The 21,807-nt window shown below is 37.0% G+C and overlaps 1 protein-coding gene across 1 annotated transcript in view; it reads right to left on the bottom strand.

Moving 5' to 3' along the window:
* The window catches only part of LOC115421520 (rab GTPase-activating protein 1), a 166,044-nt gene that overhangs the window by 39,067 nt on the left and 105,170 nt on the right, over positions 1–21,807 (bottom strand). The window contains exons 13-14 of the mRNA XM_030137443.1: positions 21,616–21,731; positions 11,492–11,785 (exon numbers count right to left, since the gene is read on the bottom strand). Of these exons, the coding sequence (XP_029993303.1) occupies positions 11,492–11,785; positions 21,616–21,731 (410 nt within the window). The remainder of the gene's footprint in view (positions 1–11,491; positions 11,786–21,615; positions 21,732–21,807) is intronic.

The following is a 21,807-nucleotide window of genomic DNA, read 5'->3' as shown; positions in this document are numbered from 1 at the left end:
AAGCCTAGCTTAGCATAATCGCTTCATTCCTAGGGTCAGACGTAGCCAGGCTTATTTAGGTGATTTGTAGTATTTTATGAGGGATTTTGTGAAATTCAGTTCTCCCTAATCATTACTTTAGTCCAGTGGGGTCAGTATGATCACAAATTGAGGCTCAAATCATGGCAATGTGACTTACTGCACTAATAAAATCTTGGGAAATAAAAACTAATGCCAAGCTAAAACGGTAAAGCAAAGCCAATTTAGCGCATGCATCCCTTCCAACAAAAAGATTTTCCAACTGCCGTCAACACAACAGTCCCAAGATTGTATGAGTGCAGTAAGTCGCAGATCTAAAGAAATAATTATGGAGAATCAGATTTCACAAAATCACTTACAAAAGACAACAAATCACCTTTAAAAAACTGGCTAGGTGTGACCATGGCAATGCAGTGACTATGCTGAGCTAAGCTAACAGAAGGGCTGCGAGAACCGAATAAACGTTTCTCATGTAAACCTTTATTCGGGTTTAACATTTCCATGTAAACAGAAGAGAAAGTACTTGAGTTCCGGATTAATTTCTTCTGGAAAAATAAATCGGATTTAAAAAACATCATGTAACCGTACCCACTGTATAGACACAGATGTGAAGCACTTTCCTGGATCTTTATGACTCACAAATATTTATACACTGGACAAACTTCTCACCGTTTGTCCTTAGAGATGCAGCACAAAAAAAAAAACAAAAAACACTGTGATGGATATTGTCTTTCACACACTCTCACACACACTGAGTCATTACACTTCTGGCATGCTGCAGGGGGTCACATATGTTGATGCTGCTGCTGCTCTAACACTGCAACTGTGTCACTGACTTTAACACTTAGTCCTTGTACACAACTATGAACTCACGTGTCACTAAACAAGAGAGCAACACGTTCGTTTAACCTTAAATACAGGGTTTATGTTCGGTATATAAATTAATCTACCACAGCCGGGTCTGAGGCAGAAAAGAGATCGCAATTACAAGCCAGTACATCACATGAATACTTATTGCAATGTAATATAAAACAGATTAAAACAAATCCTTTAACAACTCCTGAAGTGAGCCAGCCAAAGTCATGATTAGAGTTAATTAACCGAACACACCCCGTTTTCTGCAGGATGACGACTGCCAAAGAACGTGTTTGCATACATTTGTTTTGAACGCAGTTCCTGCCTATCAGGGTGGAACTGTACACGGTAAAAGTCAAATAAATGACTTATGTATACGGAGAACGGACCATAAATGTAACTTGGAACGTACATAAAGACTTGGAAGCCGTGTTCAACTAGAGCAGAGTGTTGAATTGGCAGAGTTTGTCTACTAGTTTGTGACAAAGGGAAAAAAAAGTAGTAGTTTAATGCCTCTTAAGACACTATTTAATATTAACCCTTTCATGCATAGTGGTCACTCCAGTGGACAGTTATTCTCCAGCTGTTTTCTTGTATGTTCATGGGTTTTGTTGTTTTAGTTTTAGTTTTCTAGTTTTAGTTTTGTTCCATATCAGGTGACACAGTGGACGCTTATGCATCATCCCATACACTGACATTCATACCATTACTGTAACTTTCCTGTTCTTTTATCTAAACTAATTGCTAATTGTTATTAGACTGTAATTTACAGTTTTGTTTGTTTTGCATATTATCTGAGTGAGTAATAACTAGTATTATAGTATGTTCAAATGTGAGAAAACATCAGGTTAGTAACATTAACCTCCTGAGACCCAGGAAAGTGAAAATTTTTAGCTTTTTTCCATTAAACAATTGTCTTGATTGGAAACTGCACAATGCAACAGTTTTTTTTTGTTTGTTTTTTCAAATAAATTTATTTATTTACTTATATTTATGGAACGTCCTTTGCAATGGACAGCATTTTTTAAGTGAAACTGTCACACTTTTGTCCCCTAAAGAGGACAAAAATGCATTGCTGGGTCTCAGGAGGATAAAAAATGTTTTTATTTGATGGTTTTCACACAGTATGTCAGTAAATGTATGTTTCTTTACTTCAAAAATTAAACGCTTGGTGTTCAGCTGAGTGGACATTTTTGTAGTGCCATGAATAATACGTTCATTAAAAAAAAAAAAAATCAATCACAGTTTTTTTTATGCCTAAAGAGGAATAAAAACACTCAGGAAAAAAAAAAATCTTGATTAAGGTTCTCATAATTCATGCATGAAAGGGTTAAATACTCAATTTGTTAACCCTTATGTCCTCCTCAAATTTACTATACTTTGGTTACACACACACACACAAAATTACTATGAAATCATCATGCATCAACATTTTTTCTTGCTTTTTTTCATAAATCTCTAAACAACTTCTGCTCTGCTCAAAACTACCAAACATTCAACAGTTTTTGTGATTTTTAACCCTTTAAATGCCAGTTTAATAATGCTAATGGGGCATTTTTGTCCACGAAGGTAACCAGAGGGAGTATGTGACACCACAGAAAAAATACTAATGTAATCAAATCCATTTTGTTGCTAATTGTTGACATATCGAAGACACTAACCATCACCAATGTTTCATCCTCTATTATTTATTATATGAAAAACATTCTTTTTTTTTTTTTGGTGTTTTTTTTTTTTTTTTTTTTTTAATAAATGACTGAATTAAAATAGTTAAACTGGAATTTAAAGAGTAAAAATCCTGTTGATATGTTAATCCTATCAATACATGTAAATATTGGTGTAAAATGCAGTTTATTGTTTTTTTCATGGTCATCAGATATGACCCATTTGGACGTTCAGAGGCTCCATAGTTACCATGGAAACACCGTCATCTTCTACAACATTGATTCACCAGTAAAACCCATGGAGTTGAATCAATGACAGTGGATGGACGCACTTGTTTTATACTCAGTTATCGATCTATTTGATGAAATTGTCACTTTTTCTTCAGTTTTGTCTGTTTTTGGTATAATAACTTTTGTATTTACTCTGAGCTTTAACAAACATCAACATGATCAGCGGATTAAATATATAAAAAAAAAAAAAACATGATTTACACTGAAAAAACACTGAATACAGAGGATAATATTATAATAAATGGTGATAAATGATTTACGAAAGGTTAAATATTGAGGAAAAATTAATGTTGGAATTGACACCAAAGCAGCGCTGGGTCCTTATGGGTTAAAACAAAAATAAAACAACAAATGTATGCACTCTTTACATGTCCTTAATTCCTTCATTTAACTGGGTAAAGTACTGAAAACAACAACTCATTGTCAGTACTAACCTGACATAATCAGCTTACGAACACACTAGAACACATAACACTGAGATGACAGCACCTCCCATTAGATTCCTGGGAAGGACATATTGTACAGAAGGTGCGTAACCTACTCAACAGGAAACTACACGTCTATTTTAGTGTGGAGATGTCCCCACCCTGCTCTGTCGTAAAATACCCCGACAAAACCGACAGGCATTATCTCATTGTGTCTTTCAGTCATTCATACACACTCATCTCATGAACCCATTAGACAGGCCATAAACACATCAGTGTGAGTGTGTGTTCCCTGTTCGTGTTTACACTCAGGCATGTCACAAACCACCAGGGCTGATACAGTAATCACCCAGGAGCCTGGCTGGGGTTCTGTTCTGTCGGAGTGGGCGGGGCACAAGTGTCACCAGCTGGAGACGAGGCTTGTTTTTAAAGATTCAAAGGGTTTTATTGTCATGCGTTCAGTAAAGAAACAGGTTTTCCCGTACAATGAAACTCTTACTTTGTCGTCTACACTGAATGCCAAGAGAATTTAAGAGAAGTATAAAAAATAGGACCAGTGGCCCTGTAGCTTACCGGCCAAATTAAAAGCTTTGGGAAATGTATCCAGATGTCATTTATTATCACCCAGTTTTGTGTATTTATTCTATTACAGAAATAGTCCATGTTTTGGTCATACTCCAACCAGATCTGTAAAAAATTGAAATTCCAACTTGATATCATTGATACTGATTTATTGGATCAATCCAATTCCTATCTGTTATAATAGGAAAATTTTTCAAAGTTGCACCAAATCCAGAATCAGATCCATATCGAAATAATTTCAAAACCTTGTGTTGACATCATCATACAGAAGCTGAATACCAAGCTTGAAGTCAATCAGAACTGGAGTTTGTGAGAAAAAGACGACTGAAATTTTTTTCCCCATAAGAGCCCATGTTAAATTTTCCGTAAGTTCCCAGATCCAGAAGAAGATCCTGATCAGCATGTGGACATTATGTTTTGGTCATCTCCCCATCAGGGCTGGACTGTAGAAATTTACACTGGATATCATTTGTATTTACTGAGTTATTGCATTGATCCACTTCCTATCTCTTATAATGGGGACATTTTTCAAAGTGGCACCAAATCCAGAATCAGATCCGGATGCAAATAATTTCACTAACTTTTGTTGACATCATCATAAAGAAGCTGTATACCAAGTTTGAAGTCAATCAGAATTGTAGTTTCGGAGAAGAAGACGATTGAAATTTTTGTAATGGACGACGGACGCCGCATGATGACAATAGTTTACAGCTTGTCGGCTGGTAAGCTAAAAACAGAAATAGAATAATTTAATCCATAAAGACCCAAACATCCACCAGTGACCAAAAGCATCTACTGATCTGAACTGTTTAATACCTGTTGATCCACTAATCCTATCAATACATGTCAATAACTGATGCAAAATAGTTTTTCATCTTTTCATGGTTATCAGATATGACCCATTTGGACATTCAGAGGCTCTGTAGTTACCATGGAAACACCATCATCTTCTACAACATTGATTCACCAATAAAACCCATGGAGTTGGATCAATGACAGTGGATGGAGACGCTTGATTTAACCCTTTCATGCATGAATTATGAGAACCTTCATCAAAAAATTTTTCCTGAGTGTTTTTATTCATCTTTAGGCATGGAAAAAAAAAACAATTAGATTTTTTTATGAGCCTATTTTTCATGGAGTTACAAAAATTTCCACTCAGCTGGACACCATGCATTTCATTTTAGAAGCAAAGAAACATGCATTTACTGATATACAGTGGGAAAACTATGAAATAATAAACTTTTAATGCCGCTAATCTGACATTTACTCACATTTTAACATACCTGCATGGAGATAATATGCAAAAAAAAAACATTTTTCTTAAAAAAAAAAAAAAAACAGAAAACAAAACTGTTAATTACAGTCTAATAACAATTGCCAATTTTTTTTTTTTTTTTTACACTTAAACATGTTACTGTAGATCAGGTTTATCTAGAACTGCAAAGTTACAATAATGGTATGAATTTCAGTGTATGGGATAATGCATAAGTGTCCACTGTGTTGGCTGATATGGAACTAAAACAACAAAACCCATGAATATACAAGAGAACACTTTTGAACAGCTGTCCACTGTAGTGACCACTATGCATGAAAGGGTTAAGTTCAATTAATGATACATTTTACCAAAAAAAGTCCCTTTTTCTTAAGTTTTTTTCTGTTTTTTGATATAATAACCCTCAAATATAATCTCAGCACGATGGTTAAATTGCATGATCAGTACATTAAATATAGGAAATTACATGATTTTCACTGAAAAAACACAAAATACAGAGAATAATGTTATGATAAATGGTGATAAATCATTTAAGAAAGGTTAAATACAGAGAAAAGTTCATTTGGGAACTGACTCAAAAGTAACACTGGGTCTTCATGGGTTATCTAAGAAATTAAAACAAGCAAAACAAAGTGGCATATAATAATGGCATGCAAAAGAAAATGAGCATAAAAATATAATAAATATAAACTACTATTACCAAGAGAAAAATATAGATTTACATAAATGTGCAGTATCTGGGTAACTGTGCACACTGTCCTAAGTTAATAACTGTCTGAGTTAAATGAGAAGTTAAATGTACACGGCTGTCAGAGATGACTGTTCCGCTGAATCAAACATTTAACAGACTCCAAAAGGAATGTCAGAGTTCAATTATTTACCCGACTTGTTCCCTAAATATCATTCTGACGACAGACTAAAAGGTTGGATTTTAACTTAGGAATGTTGTTTTCTAAGTGTGGTGGAGTTTCCCTCTTTATGTGTTTTGTAATAAATACAAACTGCAAACTTCCTGAGTCAAATGGACAGTGCACTAGTCACCTGACCTCAGTGCAAGAATCACAACCCACACACCTCGTTTTTAGTTTCATATTGTATATATCCTTTATTACTTGTATATATCCTTATATGTTCTACATATGTATCTGTAGTATAATTAGCTTTTTATATACTTTAGTAGTATTTAGCAGTATTTCAGTAGTATTTATATATTTAACATTTTATCTGTGTAGTTTTTTATATTGCCAATATTTTTCAGTTTTTTTCTGCGATATTTTTATACAGTCTTTTTGTACTTTAACCCTTTAATATGGGGCCATTATTGTAGCAATATTATTTGCAAATGCGTGTGGAGAGTTGAGTGTCCGCATTTCAATCTGTCTGTGCGCAGTCGGATTTGCAAATGTGTAAAAGAATCTGTAAATGCGTGATGAGATTTGTGTGTCTGTACAACAATCTGCAAATGTGTAAAACAACTTGTGTGTGTGTAATCAGATTTGAAAAGTCAAAGTATTTTCACTACAAGACCCAGAAATACAGACAAATCATTGGTTACAAGTCAAGCGGCTTCTCGATTGGCTCTCTTTACACACGTGAATTTTGCTACACTTCTGCTGTGAGAGATCCACAAATCCGCAGCGGGATTTGTCTGTAAAACTAGGGTTTGCGTGCCTGGGCTTAGGCTGCCCTGGGCTCAGGCTCACAGGCTCCCTCATTCCGGCTGCGTTCGGCTTTGCTCGTTCTTGTACCTGACGTGAGTTTACGTGAGTTGTGCTTGCGAGGTTCACCAACTGCCACTAAAAGTCGAAGAAGAAGAAGAAGATTCACCTGGGCAAGGAAAGATGAAGACGAATAATCCATGGGGCCATTATTCGTAGCCCCAAACATCTGACCCGTCTCGTCGTTTGCAGCCATCTTTCCTTGCCCAGGTGAATCTTCGTCTTCGATTTTTAGTGGCAGTTGGTGAACCTCGCAAGCACAACTCACGTAAACTCACGTCAGGTACAAGAACGAGCAAAGCCGAACGCAGCCGGAATGAGGGAGCCTGTGAGCCTGAGCCCAGGCACGCAAACCCTAGTTTTACAGACAAATCCCGCTGCGGATTTGTGGATCTCTCACAGCAGAAGTGTAGCAAAATTCACGTGTGTAAAGAGAGCCAATCGAGAAGCCGCTTGACTTGTAACCAATGATTTGTCTGTATTTCTGGGTCTTGTAGTGAAAATACTTTGACTTTTCAAATCTGATTACACACACACAAGTTGTTTTACACATTTGCAGATTGTTGTACAGACACATAAATCTCATCACGCATTTACAGATTCTTTTACACATTTGCAAATCCGACTGCGCACAGACAGATTGAGATGCGGACACTCAACTCTCCACACACACAGATTGAAATGCGGACACACAAATCTCATCACGCATTTACAGATTCATTTACACATTTGCAAATCCGACTGCGCAGACAGATTGAAATGCGGACACTCAACTCTCCACACGCATTTGCAAATAATATTGCTACAATAATGGCCCCATACTTTAACCTCTGAGACATAATTTCAATGAAATAATTGTGTTCCTTTTCTTCAGTGGTTTTGTTTGACTGTGTGTTTTATGGGTCAAAACAGTTTGGAATGACAGAAAAAGACAAAGAGAGGAATAGAAGTTTGACAGGTTTTTAGTAAATAAGGCACTCAGAATGTACATCAATAAGACATGTAGGATGTTGAACATGAACTGTGAACTGGAACACACTGAACAACAAGGATTAGAATTTTGTCCCAGTATCAATCAATCAGGATTTTTTTTTTTCTCTTTTTTTTTTTTTACTAAGTAAGGCACTTAAATGTACACTTAATGTATATTTAATAGGAGATTTAAGATGTTGAACATGAACTGTGAACTGGAACACACTGAACAACAAGGATTTGAATTGTGTTCCAGTAGTTTTTGTTTTGGGCTCTTTTTTTTCTAAATCAGTCCAGCTGCTTTTTGACACCTGGTTGATCTACAAAAAGCAGTTATTCGGTCAAAACTCAGTAAAAATACCGTATAAAAGGAAAATCACCACAACAATGCAAACAACAGTAAAAACAAAGCATAATGTGAGTGCACTTGAAAACCCTCGGTCTGTCTTATCAGGCGCACTAGTGCCCCCAGTGGCCTGATTTATCAGTGCATGTCAAAGTTTTTGGACAGACGGACGGATGGACGACCAACTGATGACAATACCCTGTGGCCAGTGTAGCTGAGGGTAAAAAACAACAATGAAAACGGTGTAAAAAAAAAAAAAAAAAAAAAAAAAAAAAAAAAAAAAAAAAAAATAGGACCAATGGCCCTGTAGCTTACCGGCCAAATTAAAAGCTTTGGGAAATGTATCCAGATGCCATTTATTATCACCCAGTTCTGAGTATTTATTCTATTACAGAAATAGCCCATGTTTTGGTCATATTCCAATCAGATCTGTAAAAAATTCAAATTCCAACTTGATATCAATGATACTGATTTATTGGATCAATCCATTCCCTATCTGTTATAATGGGAAAATTTTTCAAAGTGGCACCAAATCCAGAATCAGATCTGGATGGAAATCATTTCAATACCTTGTGTTGACATCATCATAAAGAAGCTGTATACCAAGTTTGAAGTCAGTCAGAACTGGAGTTTCGGAGAAGAAGACGATTGAAATGTTTTCACCATAAGAGCCCATGTTAAATTTTCCGTAAGTTCCCGGATCCAGAAGAAGATCCTGATCAGCATGTGGACATTATGTTTTGGTCATCTCCCCATCAGGGCTGGACTGTAGAAATTTACACTGGATATCATTTATATTTACTGAGTTATTGCATCGATCCACTTCTTATCACTTATAATGGGGACATTTCTCGAAGTTGCACCAAATCCAGAATCAGATCTGGATCCAAATAATTTCACTAACTTTTGTTGACATCATCATAAAGAAGCCTGTCGGCCGGTAAGCTAAAAAAGCCCAAACCGTCTATTTTTTACAGTGAGTCGGTCTCATCCACTGCTCTTTTTTTGCCTCCTGTTACACCGGTGGCAGGGGGTAAACTGAGCATGCTCAGATGTCTATGGAAAGAACAAGGTCTATTCTGTCAGCATGTTTTGAATGTTTTCTTATCGACCAAACGGTTGAATTCTTAGGAATACTGACAATAAATCATACAATAGAACGCTCACTACAGACATGGCAAGGGTTAAAGGGTTAAGTGTTTGCTGCTAAACTGGTTTTCATTGTCCCTGTAACTGTGACCATACAGATCTATTCTACTCTATTTATTTTCAGGTATTAGTGAATATTTTCATGTCAATCAAACTTTAGGCCATGTGACTGACTTTGTCCTGTTAAGTGATTCAACAGAAGCAGCTTTAGGACTGATTAGAAGGAAGGTGTTTGATGTGGGTGTTACCGTCTGTAAAACAGGAACACTTCCTCCAACCAGAGCATCAAACCAGCTCAACACAGTCTCGTTGTTCTTTTGATAGTTGGGAAACCTGATATGCTATGTGATGTGGTTTCCTGCTTTTACCGCTCGTACTTTGAGCTGGACCATAGCTTTCTTTGACATCCGTCATCTGCCAATAAAAGGGCTTATTTGGCATGTTTGATCTCGCAAATTACTAGTAGGGTTCTGTAAACTTACGACAGTACCTCCTGTGGTAAACCGAATCTGTAAAAAAAAAAGGGCTGAGTTCAACAGTCGGTGTCAGATTTATCTCCTCAAACCTCTGCATTTATCAAGATGACAACGGCGCAGTTCGTTCCAAGTCGGCATCAGCTGCTGGACGAGTAAGAGCGAGTAAAGATAAGGTCAGATTACAGCGACCGGGACCAGAGGGGAGCTTATGTTTGGCATTCTGTCATATTTATTTAACACATGCAACTTGTCATCTGTCTGGTTGAAATAAATAAAAGGGCAATGCCAGTCTGGGAAATCTGAGAGACATACAGTTGCGGAAAAAATTATTAGACCCCCGCTTGTTTTATTCAGTTTCTTGTTCATAGAAAACAAAAGAGAAAGTGACTTTTTCAGCAAAGATATCAATAACTGAACGTAAAAACAAGTGTATCCATCCACTGACACTTATAAAACTAGATGGGTTTTACTGGTGAATCAATGTTGTACGACAGGGCTGTCAAACTCATTTTGGTTCAGGGGCCATATTTAGCCCAATTTGATCCCAAGCGGGCCAGACCAGTAAAATAATGACTCAATAACCTATAAATAATGACAAATCAAAGTTTTTAATTTTGTTTTAGTACAAAAAAACCCCAATTAAATTATGAAAATATTCACATTTTACAACAAAGGTGAATACCCTGAAAAGACAGAAATTTCATTTGAAAAATTAGAGCAATTTTAACAATATTATGCCTCGACTTATTATTTATACATGTACATTACACACAGTGTTCCATAAACATTTGGTAACAGGCAGAATATTGTTAAAAATTTTGGAGTTTGGAACTAAAGTTTGAACAATTTCTACAATATTCCATCTCTTATTATTAAAACAAATACAGATCACAGTGGATCCATAAATGCATGAAACATTTAGTAACAGGCAGAAAATTGTTAAAATTGCACATTTCGGGTTGTTCATCTTTGTTTTTATTTATGTATTTATTTGCATTTTATCGTGAAAGAATAGTTTTGTAAATGTAAATATTTTCACAGTGTAATCTTATTTTATTCACTTAATTTTTTTCCACGTAATTTTTCACAAAGAAAATTTATAGTTGTTATTATTTATAGGTTATTGTGTTGTTTTTGCTGGAGATCACATTGGTCTGCATGTGGAACCTGAACCAAAATGATTTGGACAACCTGGACTGTTCAGGTTAATTTTTGCACTTTCATCCCGCGGGCCGGAATGGAACCTTTGGCAGGCCAGATTTCGACCCCGGGCCACATGTTTGACACCTGTGTTGTAGAAGATGACGGTGTTTCTACGGTAACTACGGAGCTTCTGAATGTCCAAATGGGTCATATCTGATGACCATGAAAAGATGATAAACTGTATTTTACACCAATTATTTACATGTACTGATAAAATTAACGAATCGACAGGTATTAAACAGTTAAGATCAGTAGATGGTTTTGGTCGACAGTGGCTGTTTGGGTCTTTATGGGTTAAATAAAAATGAAGCTCAAGTCTTTAAACATTTAAGACAAATTAGTTCTGTCCTATTGTCTGGGGATGTAAATTAAAATACCAAATCAGTCCTGAGATTAAATTGTAAAATGTTTATGCCCGTAGGCTGTGTGGGCGGGCTCTGCATGTGATTTTCATCCCCTGTGAAATGCCTGCGTCTAATTATTTTACTGTGCTGGAGTAAAGTCATTAATTCTTACTTGATGAAGGCCGTCCTGGACGTGACCTGCTGCTTCTGCTGCTCCCTGCCCGGTCCTGGAGGGCTGGACGGTGGGACGGAGGACGACGGAGGAAGGGTGGATGAACGCAGGGACGGAGGGAGGACGGAGGAGGACACAGGAGTCTGGGTCGCCGGGGTCTTGCCGTTTCGGAAAAGACGGAGGGATCGGACTCGGATGGGGTGGATGAGGCTGTGGTTGCTACGGCGATGTGTGGATTTACCAGTAGATCCTGGAGGTGTTTGCTTCAACTTATGCTCTGACGTCTGATCGGATCTGAAGACACAAAAATAAAACATAAAAACAAGCGATTTAGTGGATTTAAGCGGCTTTAAAATATCTGCTTATCAATTCAACCATTCATATGTATTTCTCTAAGAAACTTTTATCATCAATATGCCTGTTCCTACACTTTTTAGAAGGGACAAATCATCAATTGACCATATCTGTAAAAGTGTGCTGCTGACTCTAGTGCTGTTCCAGACCATTTTTACTGACATTTCTGCATCACCTTATAATATTTTCTTATACCAGCCACTACAAAAAACTCACATTAGCAAAAACATACACTCTAAATACATTTCAAAGAGGAAGAAAAACACATCTATTTAGGTGGAGATTCTGGGCTGTTACATGTTTGATCAGCCCATAACACCTTCTTCTTGTCTTCAGTAGTCCACTGGCGGTGTTTCATGGCCCAGCCAAACCTCTTTTTCTTATTCTGAAGTCTCAGCATACGCTTTCTTGCTGCAACTCGACCCATCAAACCTGCAACTGGAAGTCTTCTCTTCACAGTTGAAACTGAGACTTGCTTATTATGACCACTATTGAGATGTGCTTGAAGCTGTTGTCCTGTGAGTCTCCTCTCACTCCAGGTGTTGACTGTCATAAACTTGTCTTCTGATTCTGTTGTGGCTCTTTCTGTCAGCTTTTCCCCCAGTTTCTGAGTGCCTTTGGATGGTGAAGGAAACTGGACTTACTGACACCTGGACTTTCTTGGCAATATCTCTGTAGGACAGACCTACATTTGTAAGTGTTCTGATGGTCCGTCTCTCTTCTATTGTTAATCGCCTTTTCCTCTTTTCCATTTTTATAGTAACACACTACTTTCTGCAGAACAATACTGTTCAAATAATGATCACAATGGTATGGTACCAAAGTGTGTTCCAGCACTACTTTTATGCAGACAGAGGGGGTTGGAAGGAATTCACAAACGTTGGGACACCTGTAGGGATGGGAATTGTTAAGAATTTAGCGATTCCAATTCCGTTATCTATTTTGCTTATCGATCCGATTCCTTATCGATTCTCATTGGGCGAGGGAATAACAGAATACAAACGGGTATGTTTACATTGACTGTCTTTTATATTTCCATCTCTGCACAGAAAATATAACATATACAGTATGTATAAATAATAACAACAGATGACGCCGGGCCCGGTTCGGGGGTGGGGTGGGGGTGTGGCAGCGGCGGCAGCAGGATCTAGTGAAAGTAAAACTAAAGACGCTTTACTAATTCCTCTATTGCCGCATTTCTATTATGTGGAAGCGGTTCGACTCGGCTCGTCTCCTGCTGTTGTGCACCTCATTTCCTTTCCCCTACCTTCGGAAACTTGTATTTGGGTCTGACGTTTGTTGCCTGCACCAGAACCGGAAACGGGCCCGGCGTTCACTCTGCCGCTACATTCACAAGTGTCGCTAAGTTGCGTATCAAATACATGACATTCCTGTAAATGAGTCACATGCTGTGGACAAATGTTTGAGCATACTAGAGGGATTCCACCCTTTTGAAGACATGGAAGCTTTGCAAGTGTTCCAGTGGACCTGGTGTTGTCTTTTTAGACCGTTTATGCCTCAACACTATGTTGGCTACGTTCCAACCAAAACAATACAGTGTAAGCGTGACGTCATTGCGCATGCGCAACAAAGGCGGAATCGATAAGCAGAATCGTTAAGCAGGCAGGCAAACGATTCCAAGGAATCGAGCTGCTGGGAACCAGTTCTCAAAAAGAACCGGTTCTCGATTCCCATCCCTAGACACCTGTAGGAATTGGTAGCACCAACTTTCGAGGCTTGATCAACCTCCATTGCTGCAGAACTGCTTTAAGTTGTTAACCCATTTCTTGTTCGCCTTTTTGTATAATTCTGAAATGCACATTATTTTTCAGTTTTGTTTAACCTTACCTTTATTTTTTCTTTTTTTTTACCTCTGGCAGTTCACCGCTTACCTTTGTACCATTTCAAGCTTTTCATTGGACTTGAACTGCTTGAATTTTGATACAAAACTGGAAAAATCGGGGTGTTCTAAAACTTTTGACTGGCAGTTTAAGTCCATTCCTATTATATTGTTGATTTCCTTTTTCACCAATGACCAGTAAGATACAAGCTAAGCACGGAAAATTCAAGACTTTTAAGACTTTTTAAGAGCACCGCGGGAACCCTGGACTTTATATGGTACAAAGATCCACTGCAGATTTAAGACTGTGAAAGACATTCCGTACTGTATTTGACGACCCCTTTGTGAACGGTGGACCAGTTTGTAGGAGTGGATGGTCTAGACTTGCTTTGCTTTCAACTTGTCACATCAGCGTTACATGTTACAAAGCAAACACCGTCGAGAGTAATGTCTTCCTCTCCATCTTCACTTCCCCCAGCTGTCACACAGGATTACAACTCTATTTCCACAGTGTTGTGATATGCCCTTTATCCTCAGGTGCAGGCGGGCCAACACACCACAGGAAACACCTGCATAGTGGTTACCTCATTACAGTGCTGCATTGACTCTGGGGGTGGGGGGGTGCTTACACTCAGTCCAACACCACTCCTCTACCGGGGAAAAGGAAATTTAAAGCGCAGACAGTGGAGATGTAGTAAAAGTGCAATGTCTATGGAAACTGAGACGTGAGACTCCAATGTAAAGGTTATACATTCCATGCATTGTCACTCGCAAATTTGCATTTAAATAAGATAAATGAAATCCCGCCCCTGATCTGCAGATGTGATGATCGTTTTTATCCGGTCGGTATAAACTTGCTGAGGCAGGCAGGCAGACAAACGGCGTAACCTCTGTGACTCAAATACCACCGTGGACCGCAGAGCATTCCTACTATTGTCTAAAAGTTCCCATCATGCAGCTTCACTCCCGTGTTTTGTCTATCGGCTTCTTCCCAAATTCAACGTCTCTGACAATAATTCGGAGCGGATTCCTCTGAGACGGAGAAACAAAGCCAGTTAGGATGCCTCGACGGTTACTGTACAGCCGCAGATATGTCACATGGTCATGGTATAATGTCAAGTGACCGTGGTATTCGAGCAGTCTGACCTTTAGGGCTGAGTAAGGGCACCGAACTGTGAACTTTGACCCCCTCAAAGCAGGACACTTAACAGAGGCTGATAAGATGTCAGTGGTCTGTACGTGGTTTTTTCTTTGATGGTTGCTCATTAGTTCCCAAGTCCTGGTGCAACGTGTGAACCCTGGATAGAATTAACACATAAGTTACACAGAACTGATGTGACAAAGACAATTAAAATATTTACTGCGGCTGAATTTTGTTGATTTAAGCCGAGTAGAAAGAGGTAGAGGTAATCCTTTCTGCCTGTTAGGACACCACTTTCAACCCATAAAGACCCAGGGCTACTTTTATGGCAGTTCACAAGTGACTTTTTCTCTGTATTTAACCTTTCTTAAAGTGATTTATTCCCATTTATTGTAATATTATCTTCTTTATTTTCCTTTTTTTTTTTTTTGTTACCGGAACCTGTCACAGGATTTTTATGCTGTTTAGCAAACGTTTATAGCTCGTTACAGTGAGATAGGGCGCATTTTACAGGCGGAACATACATAAATGTATAACCTTACAAATACACCACATAGAGATGATTTTTAAACTTTATTTTGCGTTTTTTCAGTGAAAATCAGGTATTTTCCTATATTTAATTCACTGATCGTGTAGATGTTCACTGAAGCTCAGATTAAAGTTGAGGGTTATTATATCAAAAACAAAGAAAACTGGAGAAAAATGTACTATTTCAGCAAAGATATCAATAACTGAACACAAAAACATGTGTCCATCCACTGGCATTGATCCAACTCCATGGGTTTTACCGGTGAAACAATGTTGAAGAAGATGAGGGTGTTTCCATGGTAACTATGGAGCCTTCTGAACGTCCAAATAGATTATATGTAATGACCATGAAAAGATGACAAACTGCATTTTACATCAATTATTTACATGGATTGATAGGATTAGTGGATCAATAGTTATGAAACATTTTAGATCAGCAGATGGTTTTGATCGCCAGTGGCTGTTTGGGTCTTTATGGGTTAAATTAGTAAAGTAAGACAAGAGGGAAGTTTAAATGTTTCAGTGTCTGAGCATTAATCCACAGTGTGTTTGTTTGGCTTCAGCAGAATAGTGCAGTATTTACAGTAATATCTCAGTGACTGCACTAAATACTAAAAGTAGAGGTGAAAAAATGTCACCGATATTAAAGGTTCCAGGGTTTGTGCAGGTTAGAGGAAGCTGGATTTATGTCTGTTTTAAGGCATTTTTTAAGGTCTCTTTGGTTACATTTAAGACCTTACATTCACAAACACAACACTTTATACACAGGGTGTTTGCTCTTTATCCAAATAAAAAACTCCAGACTTTTTCAAAACTGAGATTTTTTACTCAGACCTTGACTTTATGTACTTTTATACTTGCGTTCCTACTTTTTTTGGTTGAGATTGTACCTGTTGTTTGTAGTAGAAAAGTTCATTTTAATAAATGAATAAATGCATAATTTGCAGTGAATTATATTTTCCTGACAGAAACTTTTTCAAAACATGAAAAATCATAAAAGTGCATGGATATCACACAAAAGTTTCACCAGAATCATTCCAGTACTGACCGGTTAGTGAAATCATATCAAGGTTAGATGACGGTGCTCAAATGATATATCGTGCAGCTCTAGTTGGACGCTCCACTCATTCCCATCTCTGTTAAAATGATCACTAATTACACATTTGATGAATTCTTTACAAAGATTTACAAAGCAAATATCGGAAAATTATTTATTGTGTCATTTATTGTGACCTTTGAGTGCCAGATTTAAGGATTAATGATCAGACTTTACACAGTGGCCTGACTCTATCATCAATATGAGATGTGGAGGAAAAATTAATGCAACTCTGGATGGAAATTAATATTGTGACATTTATTGTAACATTGCATAAGTCAAATAAATGTTCAAATGAATTAAGAAATGACTGAACGGAGTAGGCAGTCAACTCCTGAAATTAACCCTTTCATGCATAGTGGTCAGTCCAGTGGACAGTTATTCTGCAGCTGTTCTCTTGTACATTCATGGATTTTTTTTTAGTTCCATATCAGCCAACACTTTGGACGCTTATGCACCATCCCATACACTGCAATTGATAACATTACTGTAACTTTGCTGTTCTTGATAAACCCGATCTAACATGTTTGAGTGTAAATCAATTGCTTGTTATTGTTATTAGACTGTAATTAACAACAAAAAGTTTTTTTTTTTTGCATATTATCTCCATGTAGTGAGTAATGACCAATATTAGAGTATGTTAAAATGTGAGAAAACATCAAATTAGCAGCATTAGAATATTTTTATTTCATAGTTTTCACACAGTATACCAGTAAATACATGTCTCTTTGCTTCAAAAATTAAACACATAGCGTCCAGCTTTGTGGACATTTTTACAACTCATAATTCATGCATGAAAGGGTTAAAATACAAACTACTTGTTTCTGTTTTATTTTAGTGGAATCTAAACAGAAATTAAAATCCAAATTGAAAGAATAAGCATAAAAAGCTATACAATATATAATAAACTATTATACTAAACAATATAAACAAATAAAACTATGATGTAGTTTTGGTTCACAGTTGGAGTTTAGAGTTAAGAATTAGGAAAACTGCTATAAAAAGAAAAAACAACTATGAAAAAAGGACTTCAACATCTGAAAATGAACTCACTGTTTAAGGTATAAAATATTAAAAATGCAATATATCTGTATTTGACTAAGTTTTCTGTTTTTTGACTGTTTCTCTACTTGTTACACATTCTGTCAAATCATTGTCATGCTCATCATGTTTGGTATTGTTTGCAAAGATGACGTGTGTTTTCAGCACCTATTCTTCAGTCCATTGCCCCCAAATTACAATGATCCTTGTAGTGACCCCTGGTGACCCCCAGTGACCTGCCGCCTGGTTAAAACAACCTAAACCACTTGGCAAGTAGTCAAAAGCTGCGAGGAATGACAAGTATGCTCCAAACACGCACACGCACACATCACTAACATGAGAGTGTCAGGCTTTTGTGACGAGCGGTGTGCCTGTCAGAAAAAAAAAAAAAAAAAAACAACATCACAATGACAGGATTAGGAGTCTATTGTGAAATTCTAAGTGCTGCTGGAAGAGCAGCTGGTTTGATTACAAGAAACAACAGCAACAAGACGCTGAGGAATAGAAAACAACTGACTGAGTTACTCAAATGCCCCGAAGCACGGTACAAAATGGAACTGGCAATACTGAAAAAGAAACACACACACACACACACATATACACACACACACACACACACACACACACGGGGAGAGGAGTGGGAAAACCTAGTGGGCAAATAAACAGTATGAGCTGCACTGAAGGAGCTCATCTTTCTGTTTCTTCTCATGCAGCTGCAGGGATTTACAAAGACTCTGAGGCTACGTTCAGACAGCAGGTTTTAACGCACAGTTCGAACTTTTTGGTGAAATCCGATTTTTTGTGTGCTCGTTCATATTACACATTAAATGTGACTTCTATCAGTTTTTGCTATGAACTGAATGTGACCCTGAAGTGACCCGCATGCATAAAAGAGGTCCTGACGTACTATGTGACCATGAAGGCACGCACTGTGTTTATTTAAGTAAATATGTTTTCCTCGACGCTCCTCTGCCTGGGACGCAGAATTGTGACGTTTGTCGTATTTCGATGATGTAAAGGTCGGATAAATGCGACCTGGCTGTTCAGACTGAAGTCGCATTACAAAATATGAGATCCGTATTGGATTTAGGACCACATACGAAAGTGGCATGAGTCGGATTTGGAAAAAAATCCGATTTGTGCTGTTCAAACTGTCTTTGACAGATCGGATACAGGTCACATATGGGCAAAAAAAAAAAAAAATCGGATTTGGGCCACATTTGCCTGCAGTCTGAACGTAGCCTAAATATCTAAATGACGTGCATGTACCCATGCATTGCAAGTTGTAATTTGTTGTCCACTATTATATCCTATTATATCTATTATTATTATTATTATATTTATACTATTATATTGTTGTATTGTATACTATTATATCTATTATATATTATTATTATATTACTATTATATTATATATAGTATTATATTGTTATATTGTATACTATTATATCTATTATTACTATATTATATTTATACTATTATATTGTTGTATTGTATACTATTATATCTATTATATATTATTATTATATTACTATTTATATTATATATAGTATTATATTGTTATATTGTATACTATTATATCTATTATTACGATATTATATTTATACTATTATATTGTTGTATTGTATACTATTATATCTATTATATATTACTATTATATTACTATTACATTATATATACTATTATATTGTTATATTGTATATTATTATATCCTCCTGAGGCCCAAAAAAGTAAAAGTTTTGCCTTTTTTACATTAAATAATGGTTTTGTTTGGAAACACGTTTTTGTTTTTGTTTTTTTACACTTTGTTTTTATTAGGTTTTTTTTTAACCATTTTTTCATACAGAACATAAACAACAATTGGCAACAGATAATAGTCACAATCTAATAGTAATGATAGTTTAGGTTACAGTTATGAAATAGCAATCAAGTTACTTAATTAACTGAATTTTTAGCGCAGCAGTTTATATAGTATTTCACAGGACTATGAGACAAACCACACATTAATTGTATTTAAACAAACTAATCCATTTGCCCTTATCTTCTTATGTAAAGTTCAGTTTGCAGCCTCGGCATAAATATTAATCTCTCCATTTTGTGAATTTTCATCAACAATTTTCTACCAGTCCTCCAGCAATGGTGGATTTTTTTTATGGGATGTCCTTTGCAGTACATTTTTTTTTAAATAAAGCAGTGAAACTCTCGTCCCCTACAGAAGACACAAATGCATTGCTGGGTCTCAGGAGGTTAATGCAATGTATTTTAATGCTGTGTTACTTTAATTGGTGTATTTATATTTTTATGCTACCCTATTCTTTTATTGTAAAGTACTTTATGATTTTATGTGTGACAAGTGATATCGAAAGAAGTTTACTTAGTTATTAAAGAAAAAGTACAGAGGTGTTTTTTTTCTTCTCACTTGAATCACATGCAATTATAGATTTTTTGCCCGATGATCCAAAAAATATTTAAGATGGAAGTTACATTAGTGAGTGACTGAGCTTCAGAAGTATTACTGTGTCAAATATATAAATCTCTTGTTTGTCTCGTGTTACTCAGGAAAGTCAAACCACTTACACTATTACAAAACTTGGCTGACATTTGAGAAAAACTCTACGATGCTAGCAGCAAATTCCCAGAAAAAAGAAGAAGGGAAAAAAAAGTTGACTGAATTTGCCAAATAAAACTGAGAGGAGGTATCAGTGCGAGCAATAAAAACGTCTAGGGCTCTGACAGGCGGCTGAGTGACAAAAGGCCTCTGGGTAAAATAATAATCTCATGTTCCAATTGGATCCTAAATTATGCACGTACAAAGGGTAATTGGCGGCCCGCTGGCTGTGGCTGCAGGGAGAACATTAAGGGATCAAGTCAATCTGGTGCTCAAACATCCCATCAAATGGTCCTGTCTGTTAGATATCTATGAGCGCAGAAAGAAAATGTGATAATGAAAGGAGGAAGAAGTGATAAAATTAATCAAAGCAAAAGCAGAGACGCATGAGGAAAAAGAATGGCGTTGCCGCAAAGACTGAGAATTCCTGTGGTGGTCCTGAGTTTGTGTGGAAACGCTGTCACGTACAGGGTGGGGAAGCAAAATTTACAATGAACATTTAGTTGATTTTTCTCAGCAGGCACTACGTCAATTGTTTTGAAACCAAACATATATTGATGTCATAATCATACCTAACACTATTATCCATACCTTTTCAGAAACTTTTGCCCATATGAGTAATCAGGAAAGCAAACGTCAAAGAGTGTGTGATTTGCTGAATGCACTCGTCACACCAAAGGAGATTTCAAAAATAGTTGGAGTGTCCATAAAGACTGTTTATAATGGAAAGAAGAAAATGACTATGAGCAAAACTATTATGAGAAAGTCTGGAAGTGGAGGAAGCAACAAAAAACGTACCAAAGCTTTTATTAAAGCTCTCAAATCCAAAATCCTAAAGGATCCAAACAAATCCATGAGAAAAAATGGCAATTGAACTTGAGGTAGACAACAAGAGCGTTAGAAATGCAGTAAAATATGATTTGAAGTTAAAATCTTACACAAGAACACCAAAACACTTGTTGACAACAGCAACAAATCCAACTTTAGCAATTTTTGGGAATCATGTTTATGGCCGCCTTCTAGCCCAGATCTAAACCCTCTGGATTCTGCTGTTTGGGGCGTTTTAGAACATGCTACCGATAGAACATCACACAGCAATGTCGACTTTCTTAAAGATACTATTAAAGAAGAATGGGAGAAGTTGTCACCCGAATATTTGAGGAACACTTGCGCAAGTTTCAGGAAGCGTGTGAAGGCAGTTATTGAGAAAGAAGGAGGACACATAGAATAAAAACATTTTCTATTATGTCAGTTTTCTTGTGGCAAATAAATTCTCATGACTTTCCATAAACTAATTGGTCAAACACTGTCTTTCAATCCCTGCCTCAAAATATTGTAAATTTTGCTTCCCCACCCTGTACACTTTCTAAAAACAGTCCATTGTATGTAGACACACACAGGTCTGTTTCTCCTCCACCTTGAACGCATAACACGTGTTCTCAGACGTGGTTGAACATGTATGACTGCAGCCCCGTCATGTTTACTGTGTGAAAACATGCTGAATGTTTGTCCTCACCTGGAAGTATTGTCGCCGGCAGCTGTGGTTGGAACGCTAACAGGAGCCACGGTGACGTCGCTGCCGTTTGGCTGTGGGGCCCCGCCTCTCTGCTGGCTCCGCCTCCTGGATCTGACCTGAGAGAGGAAACATAAGGAGCAAACATTGTAATGACATGTGTAGAAGTAGGACAGTGAAAGTGTTGAGAGATAA

The sequence above is a fragment of the Sphaeramia orbicularis genome, chromosome 6 (assembly GCF_902148855.1).
Source record: "Sphaeramia orbicularis chromosome 6, fSphaOr1.1, whole genome shotgun sequence".
In the NCBI taxonomy this organism is placed as follows: Eukaryota; Metazoa; Chordata; class Actinopteri; order Kurtiformes; family Apogonidae; genus Sphaeramia; species Sphaeramia orbicularis.
The sequence above is the reverse complement of the archived record's forward strand: the minus strand, read 5'-3'. Positions and strand labels throughout refer to the sequence as shown.